The sequence below is a fragment of the Oncorhynchus tshawytscha genome, linkage group LG06 (genome assembly GCF_018296145.1).
Source record: "Oncorhynchus tshawytscha isolate Ot180627B linkage group LG06, Otsh_v2.0, whole genome shotgun sequence".
Lineage (NCBI taxonomy): Eukaryota > Metazoa > Chordata > Actinopteri > Salmoniformes > Salmonidae > Oncorhynchus > Oncorhynchus tshawytscha.
Window position 1 is genome coordinate 57,261,271 of NC_056434.1, and position 14,843 is coordinate 57,276,113.

The window sequence follows — 14,843 nt, forward strand, 5'->3', positions numbered from 1 at the left end:
ACCTATCTTTCCGATTTGGTCCTGCCATATATACCTACACGTACGCTACAGTCACAAGACGCATGCCTCCTAACTGTCCCTAGAATTCCTAAGCAAACAGCTGGAGGCAGGGCTTTCCCTATAGAGCTCCATTTTTATGGAATGGTCTGCCTACCTATGTGAGAGACGCAGACTCGGTCTCAACCTTTAAGTCTTTATTGAAGACTCATCTCTTCAGTAGGTCCTATGATTGATTGTAGTCTGGTCCAGGAGTGTGAAGGTGAACGGAAAGGTACTGGAGCAATGAACCACCCTTGCTGTCTCTGCCTGGCCGGTTCCCCTCTCTCCACTGGGATTCTCTGCCTCTAACCCTATTACAGGGGCTGAGTAATTGGCTTACTGGTGCTCTTCCATGCCGTCCCTAGGAGGGGTGCGTCACTTGAGTGGGTTGAGTCACTGACGTGGTCTTCCTGTCTGGGTTGGTGCCCCCCCTTGGGTTGTGCCGTGGCGGAGATCTTTGTGGGCTACACTCGGCCTTGTCTCAGATGGTACGTTGTTGGTTGAAGATATCCCTCTAGTGGTGTGGGGGCTGTGCTTTGGCAAAGTGGGTGGGGTTATATCCTGCCTGTTTAGACCTGCATTGCTTGCTGTTTGGGGTTTTAGGCTGGGTTTCTGTACAGCTCTTTGTGATATCAGCTGATGTAAGAAGTGCTATATAAATACATTTGATTTGATTAGATTCCAACATCTAGTGGAAAGCCTTCACACAAGAGTGGAGTCTGTTATGGTTGATGGACCAACTATTGGGGGACTAACTCCATGTTATTGCCCATGATTTTGGAATGAGATGTACGAGCAGGTGTCCAAATACTTTTGGTAATGTAGTGTAACTCCAAATGAGTGGATTTACTGTAACCACTGCCTGTTCATACTGTTGAAATGATATTATAGCTATGTGACTCTCAATGCCACAGTACTTGCCTTCAAGTAGGATTTGATGACCTGGCTAGCTAACTAACTAACTGACTAATTGTTATTCTCGCTTGCTGGACTCAGTGTACAGCAGCTGTGGGAAAATATTAACTAATTGGCTGTTCAATCTGTTTATTATAATATCGACAAGGCACTTGTAACTTTGACACAACAGGAGATAAACAGGCAACACATTGTAGTCCTCTGGGCCTTGGGTGAATAAACAAGCAGAGACTGTGATTCATTGGGACCAGGCTTTACTTGATGTGCATTAGCTTGGCTCACACTTGGGGCTATAATCAGTGACCTAGTTACCAGCGACAAGCCATTTTCAATGGAAGGAGGAGACATGAGGAAACAGCAACTTAAGTTGGTGATGAGAGAGCTAGCAATAAGAATTGAAAATCAAAGCAAATCAAATCAAATTTTATTGGTCACATGCTCTCAATTGTTTGCAACTGCACATGGGGACAAATATTGTACTTTTTGGAGAAATGTCCTCTGGTCTGATGAAACAAAAATAGAACTGTTTGTCCATAATGACCATCGTTATGTTTGGAGGGAAAAGAGGGAGGTTTGCAAGCCGAATAACACCATCCCAACTGTGAAGCACAGGGGTGGCAGTATCATATTGTGGGGGTGCTTTGCTGCAGGAGGGACTTGTGCATTTCACAAAATAGATGGCATCATGAGGGAGGAAAATTATCTGAATATATTGAAGCAACATCTCAAGACATCAGTCAGGAAGTTAAAGCTTGGTTGCAAATGAATCTTCCAAATGGACAATGACCCCAAGCATACTTCCAAAGTTGTGGCAAAATGGCTTAAGGACAACAAAGTCAAGGTATTGGAGTGGCCATCACAAAGCCCTGACCTCAATCCTGTAGAAAATTTGTGGGCAGACTTGAAAAAGCATGTGGAGCAAGGAGGCCTACAAACCTAATTCAGTTACGCCAGCTGTCAGGAGGAAAGTGCCAAAATTCACCCAACTTATTGTGGGAAGCTTGTGGAAGGCTACCCGAAACGTTTGACCCAAGTTAAACAATTTAAAGGCAATGCTACCAAATACTAATTGAGTGTATGTAAACTTCAGACCCACTGGGAATGTGATGAAAGGAATGAAAGCTGAAATAAATGATTCTCTCTACTATTCTTTGATATTTCACATTTTTTAAATAAAGTGGTGATCCTAACTGACCTAAGACAGGGAATCACTTTTATCAGGATTAAGCATCAGGAATTGTGAAAAACTGAGTTTAAATGTAGTTGGCAAAGGTGTATGTAAACTTCCGACTTCAACTGTAGGTATTCCTCTTGTCCAGATGGGTTTGGGCAGTGTGCAGTGTGATTACGATTGTGTCGTCTGTGGACCTATTGGGGCGGTAAGCAAATTGGAGTGGGTCTAGGGTGTCAGGTAGGGTGGAGGTGAAATGATCCTTGAATAGTCTCTCAAAGCACTTCATGATGACGGAAGGCAATGCTACGGGGTGATAGTCATTTAGCTAAGTTACCTTAGCTTTCTTGGGAACAGGAACAGTGGTGGCCCTCTTGAAGCATGTGGGAACAGCAGTACAACATCACTGATGCACTTGCTAATAAACTCGCTCACCGAATCAGCGTATACATCGATGTTGTTGTCTAAGGCTATCCGGAACATATCCCAGTCCACATGATCGAAACAATCTTGAAGCGGGGAATCAGATTGGTCGGACCAGCGTTGAACAGACCTGAGCACGGGCGTTTCCTGTTTTAGTTTCTGTCTATAGGCCGGGAACAACAAAATGGTCAGATTTGTGGTCAATGTCATGGTCAGATTTGCGAGGGCCAGGGAGGGCCAGGGAGGGCTTTGTATGCGTCGCAGAAGTTAGAGTAGCAATGATCCAGAAATGTGCCAGCCCCTGTCATGCACTAAATATGCTGATATAATTTAGGGAGCCTTGTTTTCAGATTAGCCTTGTTAAAATCCCCAGCTGTAATAAATGCAGCCTCAGGATTTGTGGTTTCCAGTTTACATATAGAGTCCAATGAAGTTCTTTCAGGGCCGTCGAGGTGTCTGATTGGGGGTAGGGGGGTGGGGGGGATATACACGGCTGTGATTATAATCAAAGAGAATTCTCTTGGTAGATAATGCGGTCGGCATTTTATTGTAAGGAATTCTAGGTCAGGTGAACAATAGGATTTGAGTTCCTGTATGTTGTTATGATCACATGACGACTCGTTAATCATAAGGCATACACCCACGCCCTTCTTCTTACCAGAGAGATGTTTGTTTCTGTCAGCGCGATGCGTGAAGAAATCGGGTGGCTGTACCGACTCTGATAAGGTATTCTGAGTGAGCCATGTTTCCGTAAAACAGAGAATGTTACAAACTGTGATGTCTCTCTGGAAGGCAACCCTTGCTCGAATTTCATCTACCTTGTTGTCAAGAGACTGGACATTGGTGAGTAGTATTCTCGGGAGCGGTGAGCGATGTGCCCGTCTACGGAGCCTGACCAGAAGTCTGCTCCATCTGCCCCTTCTGCGGTGCCATTGTTTTGGGTCGCCTACTGGGATCCGATCCATTGTCCTGGGAGGTGGTCCAAACAGAGGATCCACTTCGGGAAAGTCGTATTCCTGGTCATAATGTTGGTAAGTTGACGTTCTCTTATGTCCAATAGTTCTTCCCGGCTGAATGTAATAATACTTCAGATTTCCTGGGGTAACCGTGTAAGAAGTAATACATAAAAAAACTAAATACTGCGTAGTTTCATAAGAACGCGAAGCAAGGCGACCATCTCTGTCGGCGCCATCCTAATGCTCTCATATTATGCAAATTTCAGCGACATGCCACGCAATAGCTAATCGGGAGATGGAAGCTTGTGCTAGCTAGCTTTGACATTGGTTAACAACAAAACAGCCGTCAAGCATGCTGCTTGAATGCTATACCCACCATGGGAGAGTTCAACGATTTGATTGCTGATTATTAGTCTGAATCCTCCGTTACAGTACAACATTTCACTTTGAAAACTACAAATTATGTTAACTTATAGCCAAATAATGTTGTTGTGTTGTCCTGTACTCATATTGGTTGCCAATACATAAATGAGAGAAAAAACAACAACTCCACCTTAAACTTTCTGAATTGCTTGCTATTTCCTCAAATAACATGACGTCACTGACCAATCAGCTGTTTATTTGTCATTCATATATTTTTTATGACCGATATTTTTTATGACCCACACCATTCAAACACAGAAAAGCTCCTTTTCAATATACTTTATTATCATTTTTGGGAGGAAAACTACTTTAATCACATTGTCATATCATAGGACATATTTATAGGACAATCTGTATATTAACTGGACAGTTGCTTTAAACCCTTTTACCTCATGAGGAGCATAGGTCATACCACCATCAACAAATGATCTTCAGGGTTTGGTACTGTACTTACCTTTACAGGTGAAGCACTTCAGGTGGAAGTGCTTGGACTGCACCCTCAGCACCTCACCCTTACATGGCTCCCCACACTTGTAGCACTGGATCAGAGGCTTCTCATTGGAATTGTGTGCATCCTGAGCATGTGCCACTAGAATAGAACAGAACAGAACACAAATAGACATTGGTATGAACCACTGTAATCACATGCACTACACTGTTAAAATAGAAAGACTCAAAACACCATAATTGTGTTCTGAAACCATGAAAAGTATATCATGTAAATATTGATTGATGATGATTTTCAGACCAGACTTGAATTAACATTTTAAAGAAGACACTGGGAATTTAATATTTTTCCTATGGTAGAAAATTTTACTAATTATATTCTTCAGTTGCTATTGTGAGATTATAAAGTATGTTAAAATCAAAATGTTTAGGGGTATGTAAGTTATAGCGCAATTAACATGTATAGAGTGGGCCTTCATCACTGGTCTGTTGGTGAAAACACTGCCTTAGTCCATTCAGCCAGTCTTCAGGAATAAACTGTTGTGCTGAACCACCCTTGTTACACTAAGAACATGGGACCTGATTCAGACATGTCGACTTACCATATACTCAAGTCAAAAAGTCCATGTTAAATCAATTTATCTCACATCTGAATAGGAATTATACTTTTTTTGTCTGCTTTGTTTAGACAGATTAGAATCAGGAGGAGATGGAGAAGGAGTGAAAGTGGGAGAGATTAGAAACAGGAGGAGATGGAGAAGGAGTGAAAGTAGAACAGGCAGAAGTGGGAATAGAACCCCCAACTTTTGGGGCAGTAAAATGGCACATTTAATTAGAATTTTACCCACTAAACCACACAGACACGTACCATGTGAAGAACTTGGGCCCCCATATCAGAATACAAATGATAGATTAAAGACAAATTGTGAACTTCAAACATTGTGCTGCCGTACTGTTCTTAATTCCCCTAATTTCTGGGGCATGGAGGTGGTTAGAGGGCATTCGTGTTTGGTGTGTCCTCTAGTAAACTTTGTGGTCTTGTATTAAAACAGGCATGTTTGCGTGCGCCCCTGCTGTATTCAGGCCCTTCACAAACTCAGACAGGAAAGAGCACACCAAACGCTCTGGTGAAAATCTCCAAAACAATCCAAGAAAGTATGCGTCAATAGGCACCCATTGGTCTGAAAGCAAAGAAAGTAAAACTAAATAGAAATAATAGGTATACAGCGCATTCGGAAAATATTCAGACACCTTGACTTTTTCCACAATTTGTTTACGTTACAGTCTTATTCTAAAATGGATTCATTTGTTTTTTCCCCCTCACCAATCTACAAACACTACCCCATAATGACAAAGCAAAAACAGGTTTAAAAAAAATAATAATCTGAAATATTACATTTACATAAGTTTTCAGACCCTTTACTCAGTACTTTGTTGAAGCACCTTGATGGAGACCACTGTTTTCTTGGATACCTTAAAAGCTGCAGACATTGTTTTGGTATCCTTCACCAGATCTGTGACTTGACACAATCCTGTCTCAGAGCTTTACGGACAATTCCTTCGACCTCATGGCTTGGTTTTTGCTCTGACATGTACTGTCAACTGTGGGACCTTATATAGACAGGTATGTGCCTTTCCAAATCATGTCCAATCAATTGAATTTAATACAGGAGGAATCCAATCAAGTTGTAGAAACATCTCAAGGATGATCAATGGAAACAGGATGCACCTGACCTCAATTTAGAGTCTCATAGCAAAGGTTCTGAAAACGAATGTAAGTAAATAATTATATTTTCTATTTTTAATACATTTGCAAAAATGTCTAAAAACCTGTTTTCGCTTTGTCGTTATGAGGTATTGTGTGTAGATTGATGAGGGGGAAAACAATATTTAATCCATTTTAGAATAAGGCTGTAACGTAACAAAATGTGGGAAAAATCAAGGGGTCTGAATACTTTCTGAATGCACTGTATGTTCCAAGACAGACAAGAGATACGATCACCTGCTCGTCGAACATCTCATTCCAAAATCATGTGCATTATTATAGAGTTGGTCCCTCCTTTGCCACTGTAACAGCCTCCACTCTTCTGGGAAGGCTTTCAACTAGATGTTGTAACATTGCTGTGGGGACTTGCTTCCATTCAGCCACAAGAGCATTAGTGAGGTCGAGCACTGATGTTAGGCCTGGCTCGTAGTCGAAGTTCCAATCCATCCCAAAGGTATTCGATGGGGTTGAGGTCAGGGCTCTGTGCAGGCCAATCAAATTATTCAACACCAATCTCGGCAAACCATTTTTGTATGGACACCGCTTTGTACACAAGGGCATTGTCATGCTAAAACAGGAAAGGTCCCTCCCCAAACTATTGCCACAAAGTTGGAAGAACAGAATCGTCTAGATTGTAATTGTATGCTATAACGTCAAGATTTCCCTTCACTGGAACTAAGGGGCCTTGCCCGAACCAAACCTTACAGTTGGCACTATGCATTCGGGCAGGTAGCGTTCTCCTGGCATCCGCCAAACCCAGATTTGTTCGTCGGACTGCCAGATGGTGAAGCTTGATTCATCCCTCCAGAGAACGCATTTCTACTGCTCCAGAGTTCAATGGCGGCAAGCTTTACACCACTATAGCCAACGTTTGGCATTATGCATAGTGATCTTAGACTTGTGTGTGGCTGCTTGGCCATAAAAACCCATGTCATGTCATGAAGCTCCCAAAGAACAGTTCTGGTGCTGAGGTTGCTTCCAGAGGCAGTTTGGAACTCAGTAGTGAGTGTTGCAACCGAGGACAGACAATTTTTACAAGCTACACACTTCAGCATTCAGCGGCCCATTACTGTGAGCGTGTGTGGCCTAACACTTCGCGGCTGAGCCGTTGTTGTTCCTCCAGTTCACAATAACAGGACTTACAGTCGACAGGGGCAGCTCTAGCATAGCAGAAATGTGATGAACTGACTTGTTGGAAAGGTGGCATCCTATGACGATGTCACGTTGAAAGTCACTGAGCTGTTTAGTAAGGCCATTCTACTGCCAATATTTGTCTATAGAGATTGTATGGCTGTCTGCTCAATGTTATACACGTCAGCAAAAGTTGTGGATGAAATAGCCAAATCCACTCATTTGAAGGGGTGTCTATACGTACTTTTGTATAGTATATGTAATAGTCGACATAGGTTATCCAAGGATACATTTTTTTTAACAAACCCGCTTTAGTTGGACCAATTTTAGTTAGTAAGTCTCGAGATGGGAAGACAACATTTTGGAAAACAGTTTCAAATCTGTGTTCATCAAAGATAGGGGTCAATAGTGAGAACACTGGGTTCCTTATCTTTTTTTAATAAAAGCATAATTAGTGCTGAATTCACATCTCCCCCACATTGATCCTTTGTGAACGTGTGTTACTCATTTTGATAGCGGATATAATTGCTTCCCACATTTTAAACAGACCTCAGGAGGAATACCGTCTCATCCAGGTGATATGCCTTCATTTATGCTATCCAATACCCCTTTGAGTTAATTGAGGAAGATTTCAAATCAAATCTGATTTTATTGGTCGCAAATACATATTTTGCAGATGTTATCGCAGGTGCAACAAAATGCTTACGTTTCTATCTCCAACAGTGCAGCATACCTAACAATTCAGGCTCCCAGCCAGGGTGTCGTCCTCTATTGAGAGAAGAGGAGTTCTTAATTATTTTAGAAAGGACTTAGTTTAGCTGGGTGTGCAGTTTTACAATCTGAGGTATACAGTTCTTTATAGAAGTGGGAGAATCTTTGATTGATTAATGTGGGTTCTGATAGTAATTCCCCTGTTCCAGATTCAATAGTTGCTATAACAGCTAATTGATCATTACTGCTTAGCTTGTTGGCCAGTAAATGACTAGGACGATTACCATGGAAGCAATGGTTGAGTCAAATTCGATGGATGGCAAATTCTGCTCTCTGTCTTATCAATTAATTGAGCTCTGTCTTGACCTTGTAGAGAGGAATAGCTACCTGGTCATGAGTGTTTGTTGAGAACGATCTAACGCAGTTAAACATTTCCAATTCTTTTATATTCAAACCACATGCAAATGCAGGTAAAAAAATAATTATAAAACCTTTGGTGGCATTCCATAGAACCCTGCGGTCATAGACTGCCTTTTTATTGATAATTATGTTTTCAATTAGATCAATTTGACATCACAGAATGTAGAATTATGTAGCAATGTACTTTGAAACGCCATCTTGTGGCTCTTTTAGTACATTCTAAGATTTGAATATGGCAGTAATAAGCTCATATGTCGAATTTATATTTTCTTGTTTAAAGAAAACAGAGGTGTAGATAATAGTATGAAATCGAAATGTGAGAATGTTTTATGCCTGTTTGAGTAGAAAGTGTTCTCTTTTGCTTTAGGATCATGTGCTCGCCAGGATTCAATGAGGTTGTAATCAGAGAGTATATGCTGGGGTGGATTTTTCTTTTGTCAAACTTTCTTCATTGTGACAAATGATGATAGAATTGTTTTTTTGTTTTTTATACATTATGATTGCCAAATAAGGTATGTGAGGCAGGTGATGTCATCATGTAACTATAAAGCTACACTCCACATTTAATTCTAAATTGCTACTGCTTGCTAAATTTAAAAAAAATAACTTTAAAAATAATGTTTCTTTGCAGGACAAGGATTGTCCTGACTTTCAAGCTTGCCTTTCTTCTCTAGTTGGCTGCCAAAGTTCACCATCAAATGATTTCAGATCTCTCGGAGTGCTAGTTTCACCATAGCGCGGACCGTGGCGATAAACACATGAACATTATTAGAATATAGCAAATAATAGAGTAAACTATTGCATTCTATCCATGCTAGCTTTCGCGGAATACCTGAGACATGAAACAGATAGGTGGGATGGCTGTCGCCAATGTATTAAGCCTGAAGCACAATTTGCCTAAATGTGTAATGGAGACACTTAAACTACTTCATATTGGAGACCACGCCACATGTTATTGTATCCCACTTTTGAGATTCCTATTGTTATCTTGTTGCTATATTTGCACAGCTTCATTCATGTATATACATTTTGCATATTGCTATTAATATGTTTAATAATTGTATATTCATATTGCAATGTATTAACATGATAGCAGTTAGTAAATGAATTATGCATTCATATACTATCATTATTTATTGTTATTATTTGCTATTTCTCTGTCTCCCTGCAGAAAAACTGGTGGATCATATTGAGCTCCGGGCTGACGTTTTAAACATGTTTTGTATAAGTGCTACTGCTAACATTAGCAGTTTTTTTCCCCATGAATATGAAATAGAATGCCTTACAGATCTTCGACCTGTCTTACTTTATCAATATAAAAATGTGAAACACCTGGCAGCCTATTCTTGCATTCAAATGACCTAGTGACCTCATGGGTGGAGTGTTATTCATATTTGTCATACTTTCGTCATTAATAAAATAAAATAAAAATGTAACACCTAAAATCTGGTGTTTCTAAGACAAATGGTTTCGTTATATTTCAGTCTTCTGTGATGTATATAAAGTGTAATAATGGGATGCAAACTCAAAATGTAATACATGTCAACTCTATATCTGACATGGTACAGGTGTCTTCTTTTTTTAAGCCCATAACCCTGTGAGTGGTGTATACTTTTGTTTTAAAGTAGATTTGTTTAAGACTACCAAGAAACACTCTGTGTGACCCTGATTTAGCCGACTGCAGTAATTAATGTTATGTTGTCATTTCATAATTTGCAAAGAAAAGATAAAGTATTTGAAGCTTCAAAATCATGTCTTGAAAAAGCACATTTACACTCATTAATTATGTCATGGATAAACGTATCGTTTGTATTTTCACAAAACGATATTGTCTTGTATTCTTTGTTTGAGAATAATACTGTACATTTGACGTTTTGGAATTACTAATGAGGACTTAATCATCACACCTTATAAGAGCAGGGAATGTACAATAAGAGGAGGGACTTGGAATGGTGTAAAGTACTTAAGTAAAAAATACTTTAAACTACTACTTAAGTAGTTTTTTGGGGCATCTGTACTCTACTATTTATATTTTTGATTACTTCTACTTCCCTACATTCCCAAAGAAAATAATGTACTTTTTACTCCATACATTTTCCCTGACACCCAAATGTACTCATTACATTTTGAATGCTTAGCAGGACAAGAAAATGGTCCAATTCACACACTTATCAAGAGAATATCCTTGGTCATCTCTACTGCTTCTGATCTGGCGGACCCACTAAACACATTTGTAAATTATGTCTGAGGACTGGAATGTGCTCCACGCTATCTGTAAATTGAAAAAACAAGACCGTCTGGTTTGCTTAATATGAAGAATTTGAAATTATTTATAGTTATACTTTTACTTTTGATACTTTAGTATATTAAAACAAAATACTTTTAGACATTTACGCAGGTAGTATTTTGGGTGACTTTCACTTTTACTTGAGTCATTTTCTATTAGAGTATATGTACTTTTATTCAAGTATAACAATTGGGTACTTTTCCCACCACTGACACCATGATAGTATTTTCAACTTTTTCCGGGTTCGTTTCGTCACCTTAACGTTGGTGGCAGCACTATTTTTTGTGTGTTATAAAACACTTCATTTGAACAGTGTATAGGTCTAGTTTCCCATTTCACAGGCTAAGCCTAGTCATAGATTTAGACTTAGAAGCGTGTCTAATAGAGATTCTCCATGTATACTGCTTATTATTATTGGGCCCACATGCATGAAGTGCCTACAGTATATGTAGGACTCCTAAAAGTTATATGATCTAAAATGCAAAACAGCAGTCCTACTCTGAGACACTTCATGAATACAAGCCTTGGACTAGGCTTAAAATGGGTAATCTAGGATTGGCACCTCCATGTTTGGACTTTTAAATATATCATTTATACCCATTTGTTCTTGATGGATTTCATTTAAAAATGCCTCATGAGCTTAGTTCAGCTTTTCAACCTCGTCAGAACCCTCAATTTGGCTGGATTTACTCCATTGTTTGTAAACAGTGAAATTGTAAACAAAAACTGTATTGCCTCGAAACATGGTTAAAACTATAGTCCTTCCTATAGTCCGAGTATCGCAGTGCTAGCTGTGCCACTAGAGATCCTGGTTCGAGTCCAGGCTCTGTCACAGCCGGCTGTGACCGGGAGACCCATGGGGCGACACACAATTGGACCAGCGTCATCCGGGTTAGGGGAGGGTTTGGCCGACCGGAATGTCCTTGTCCCATTGCGCTCTAGCGACTCCTGTGGCGGGCAGGGCGTACGCAAGCTGACGCGGTCACCAGGTGTACAGTGTTTCCTCTGACACGTTGGTGCAGCTGGCTTCCGGGTTAAGTGGGCAATGTGTCAAGAAGCTGTGCAGCTTGGCTGGGTTGTGTTTCGGAGGACGCACGGCTCTCGACCTTCGCCCTCTGCCGAGTCCGTACACGAGGTGCAGCGATGGGACAAGACTGTAACTACCAACTGGGGAGAAACATTTAAATAAAACTATCGTCCTTGGATCCATAGCCCTGTCTATGAATTTGAGAGTAGTTACATTTCTCCAGCCCAATCGCACAGCTGACTTCTGGTCCCCACAAGAAGAGTTACACATGTCCACACACACACACACACACACACACACACACACACACACACACACACACACACACACACACACACACACACACACACAATTCTGCTGAGATTAAAGTTGTTTTAATATGAACAACATACCTTTTACCAAAACATTCAGTCACACTTTACAACATGCAGGTTTAATGTACTATGATGCCGTTATAATGCATTGTAAGACCAGTCCTAATTATGTACACCCCCCCCCCTATAATTTATTTTTGTCAACTCATAATGATCCTGAGTAATTAACAGCAATTTGAGTCAGTTGAAATATTAATACATAAAGAGGCATAACATATTATAACCCTTATTATCAGATATTGTAAAGGTTCATACATGCATATACCCAGTTAAACCTGAGGATAAAGTGCCAGGCATTTTCTCTGTGTAATAAGCCAGGGAACGACCACAACAGATAGTAATCAGTTATAAAAACAGATCGCACCTCCACCCTTCACATTAAATTGTTTCTGACAAGGGAACACCTTCAGAAAACATTCAGCAAACATATTCACTTCACATTTTTCCATTTTAGTCAGACACTCTTATCCATTCATCTTTCCGTCATTGTATGATTTTTTTTTGTGTGCAAATGAACTCAAACTTACCAACAATGTCAAATGTGATATAGCGAAGCACCTGAGTGAGTTGGGTATGCAATTACGCAGGCACTTTCCCTAAACTGATGACACTAACAACTGGATTCGTTATCCTTTTCATGCCCTGCCTCCAGTCCACTTACCGATATCTGAACAACAGAGCCTCATCGAAATTGCAACAAGCTGTTCTGTGATAATTTGATTTAATCAGAAGCCACTGCCAGATTTCTGGATTGTGCCCTGGTCCTATAAGAGCTCTTTGCCACTTCCCACGACCCGGGTTGTGACAAAAACTCACACTCATTCTTATGTTTAATAAATGTATCGTATAGTATGTGTGTGGCAGGCTTACAATGATGGGAAAAACAACATTTGAGAGTGCGCTGACCCTGGTGCTAGAGGGGGTACGCAGCTGGAGGTTGAATGTTTGAAGGGGTACGGGACTATAAAAAGTTTGGGATCCACTGTTGTAGAGCATGAACCAGCAGGAGAGAATCACTGCTTTGATGTTTGCAGAGAACGACAGGGTGTTGTATAGGGTCACACCAAGGTTCTTTGCACTCTGGGAGGGAGACACCGTGGAGTTGTCACCATGATGGAGAGGTCTTTCCCTTCAGTTTTTGATGAAGGAACACCTTCAAAAAACATTGTCTGATCCATCCCCAAGGCCTGGTCACAAAGCCACTGTAAGCCTTCGTTTTGTGTGATACTATACACAAGGTTGGTCCAGATCTGAATTGAAAGTGGTGGGGAAGACATTGCAAGAGCACACCCACTCATGGTATAGGGCAGGGGTCCCCAATAATATTCAGCAGTGGGACGGTTTTTCCTTTATCAGATGGTCGGGGGGCGTGAACATAGTTATAAATAATTTGTACACGGCCTCCCGGGTGACGCAGTGGTTAAGGGGGCTGTACTCCAGTGCCAGCTATGCCACCAGAGACTTTGTTCGTGCACAGGTCTATTTCGCAACCGGCCTCGACCAGGAGGTCTGTGGGGCGACGCACAATTGGCCCAGCGTCGTCCGGGTTAGGGAGGGTTTGGCCAGTAGGGATATCCTTGACTCATCGCGCACAAGCGACTCCTGTGGCGTGCCGAGCGCAGTGCACGCTAACCAAGGTTGCCAGGTGCACAGTGTTTCCTCCGACACATTGGTGCGGCTGGCTTCCGGGTTGGATGCACGCTGTGTTAAGAAGCAGTGAGGCTTGGTTGGGTTGTGCATCGGAGGACGCATGACTTTCAACCTTCATCTCTCCCGAGCCCGTATGGGAGTTGTAGCGATGAGACAAGATAGTAGCTACTTAACAATTGGATACCACGAAATTGGGGAGAAAAAGGGGTAAAATTTAAATAAATAAACAAAATAATAATTTGTACACAATAACACAATTTGTACACAATAATAATAATTTGTACACCGCAATTTGACCGCAAGAATCGCCAAAATATATAATATTTGACAAAAAAACGGAATAAATTCCAACCTCGATGACATTGGGATACGATCACATATGCCTCTCTATTTATGCATGGGAGTACTTGGGAACAGATTTCCTCAATTAAAATAACTTTGAGCTAATTTCCTGGTAATTTATTTCATGTCCCAGAACGAAACTTATTTATACAAGAAATTGTTATTATTTATATTTTTGCCCAGAAAGTTTAAGGGGTTGCAAATGAAATCACCTGAGGGAGGAATTTGGCTCCCTCCTGATTTGGCTCCCCCTATTGGGGAACCCTGGTTTATCGGATGAGATGGGCGGATGGAGGAAAGGAGGGAGTTAAAAGAGAGAAAAAGAGGGGTGAGAGCAAGAGAGAGAGAGAGAGAGAGAGAGAGAGAGGAAGTAAGGTAAGGAGGGAGGGAGTCTGTCTCCCTCGTGTGCTCAATGTGATTTTCCACAGAGCTGTGAGTCATTCTTTAATAACAAAGGTCTTAGACCAGAGTGGCAGTGAACTAAGACAGCAGTGGTGGTGAGGGCTCAGTACTCAGCACTCACAATGTGATATGGCGCCTCAGCACTGGTATGTAACTATACAGCAACTTACTGGAACTAAGGAGTAATGAATACTCCAAACCAACTGTAGTTTCTTGCAAGATTTGGTTCTGGGTTCCGAGATTAAACCAACTGTGACAATATTACCTCAGTAATAGGGAATACACAGGGCTAGCCCAGTACGGTGACTGTGCTATCACCATAGCTGTAAGTAAGTAGAACTGTTTATCCCCAGAGAGATC

General features: G+C 41.0%; 1 protein-coding gene across 7 annotated transcripts in view; it reads right to left on the minus strand.

The window, feature by feature from the left end:
* The window catches only part of LOC112252744 (actin-binding LIM protein 1), a 146,885-nt gene that overhangs the window by 59,209 nt on the left and 72,833 nt on the right, over positions 1-14,843 (minus strand). For all 7 annotated transcript variants that reach the window (XM_042323428.1, XM_042323431.1, XM_024424265.2 and 4 more), the window contains exon 2: positions 4,382-4,516. In XM_042323428.1, coding sequence (XP_042179362.1) covers positions 4,382-4,516 — 135 coding nt within the window. The remainder of the gene's footprint in view (positions 1-4,381; positions 4,517-14,843) is intronic.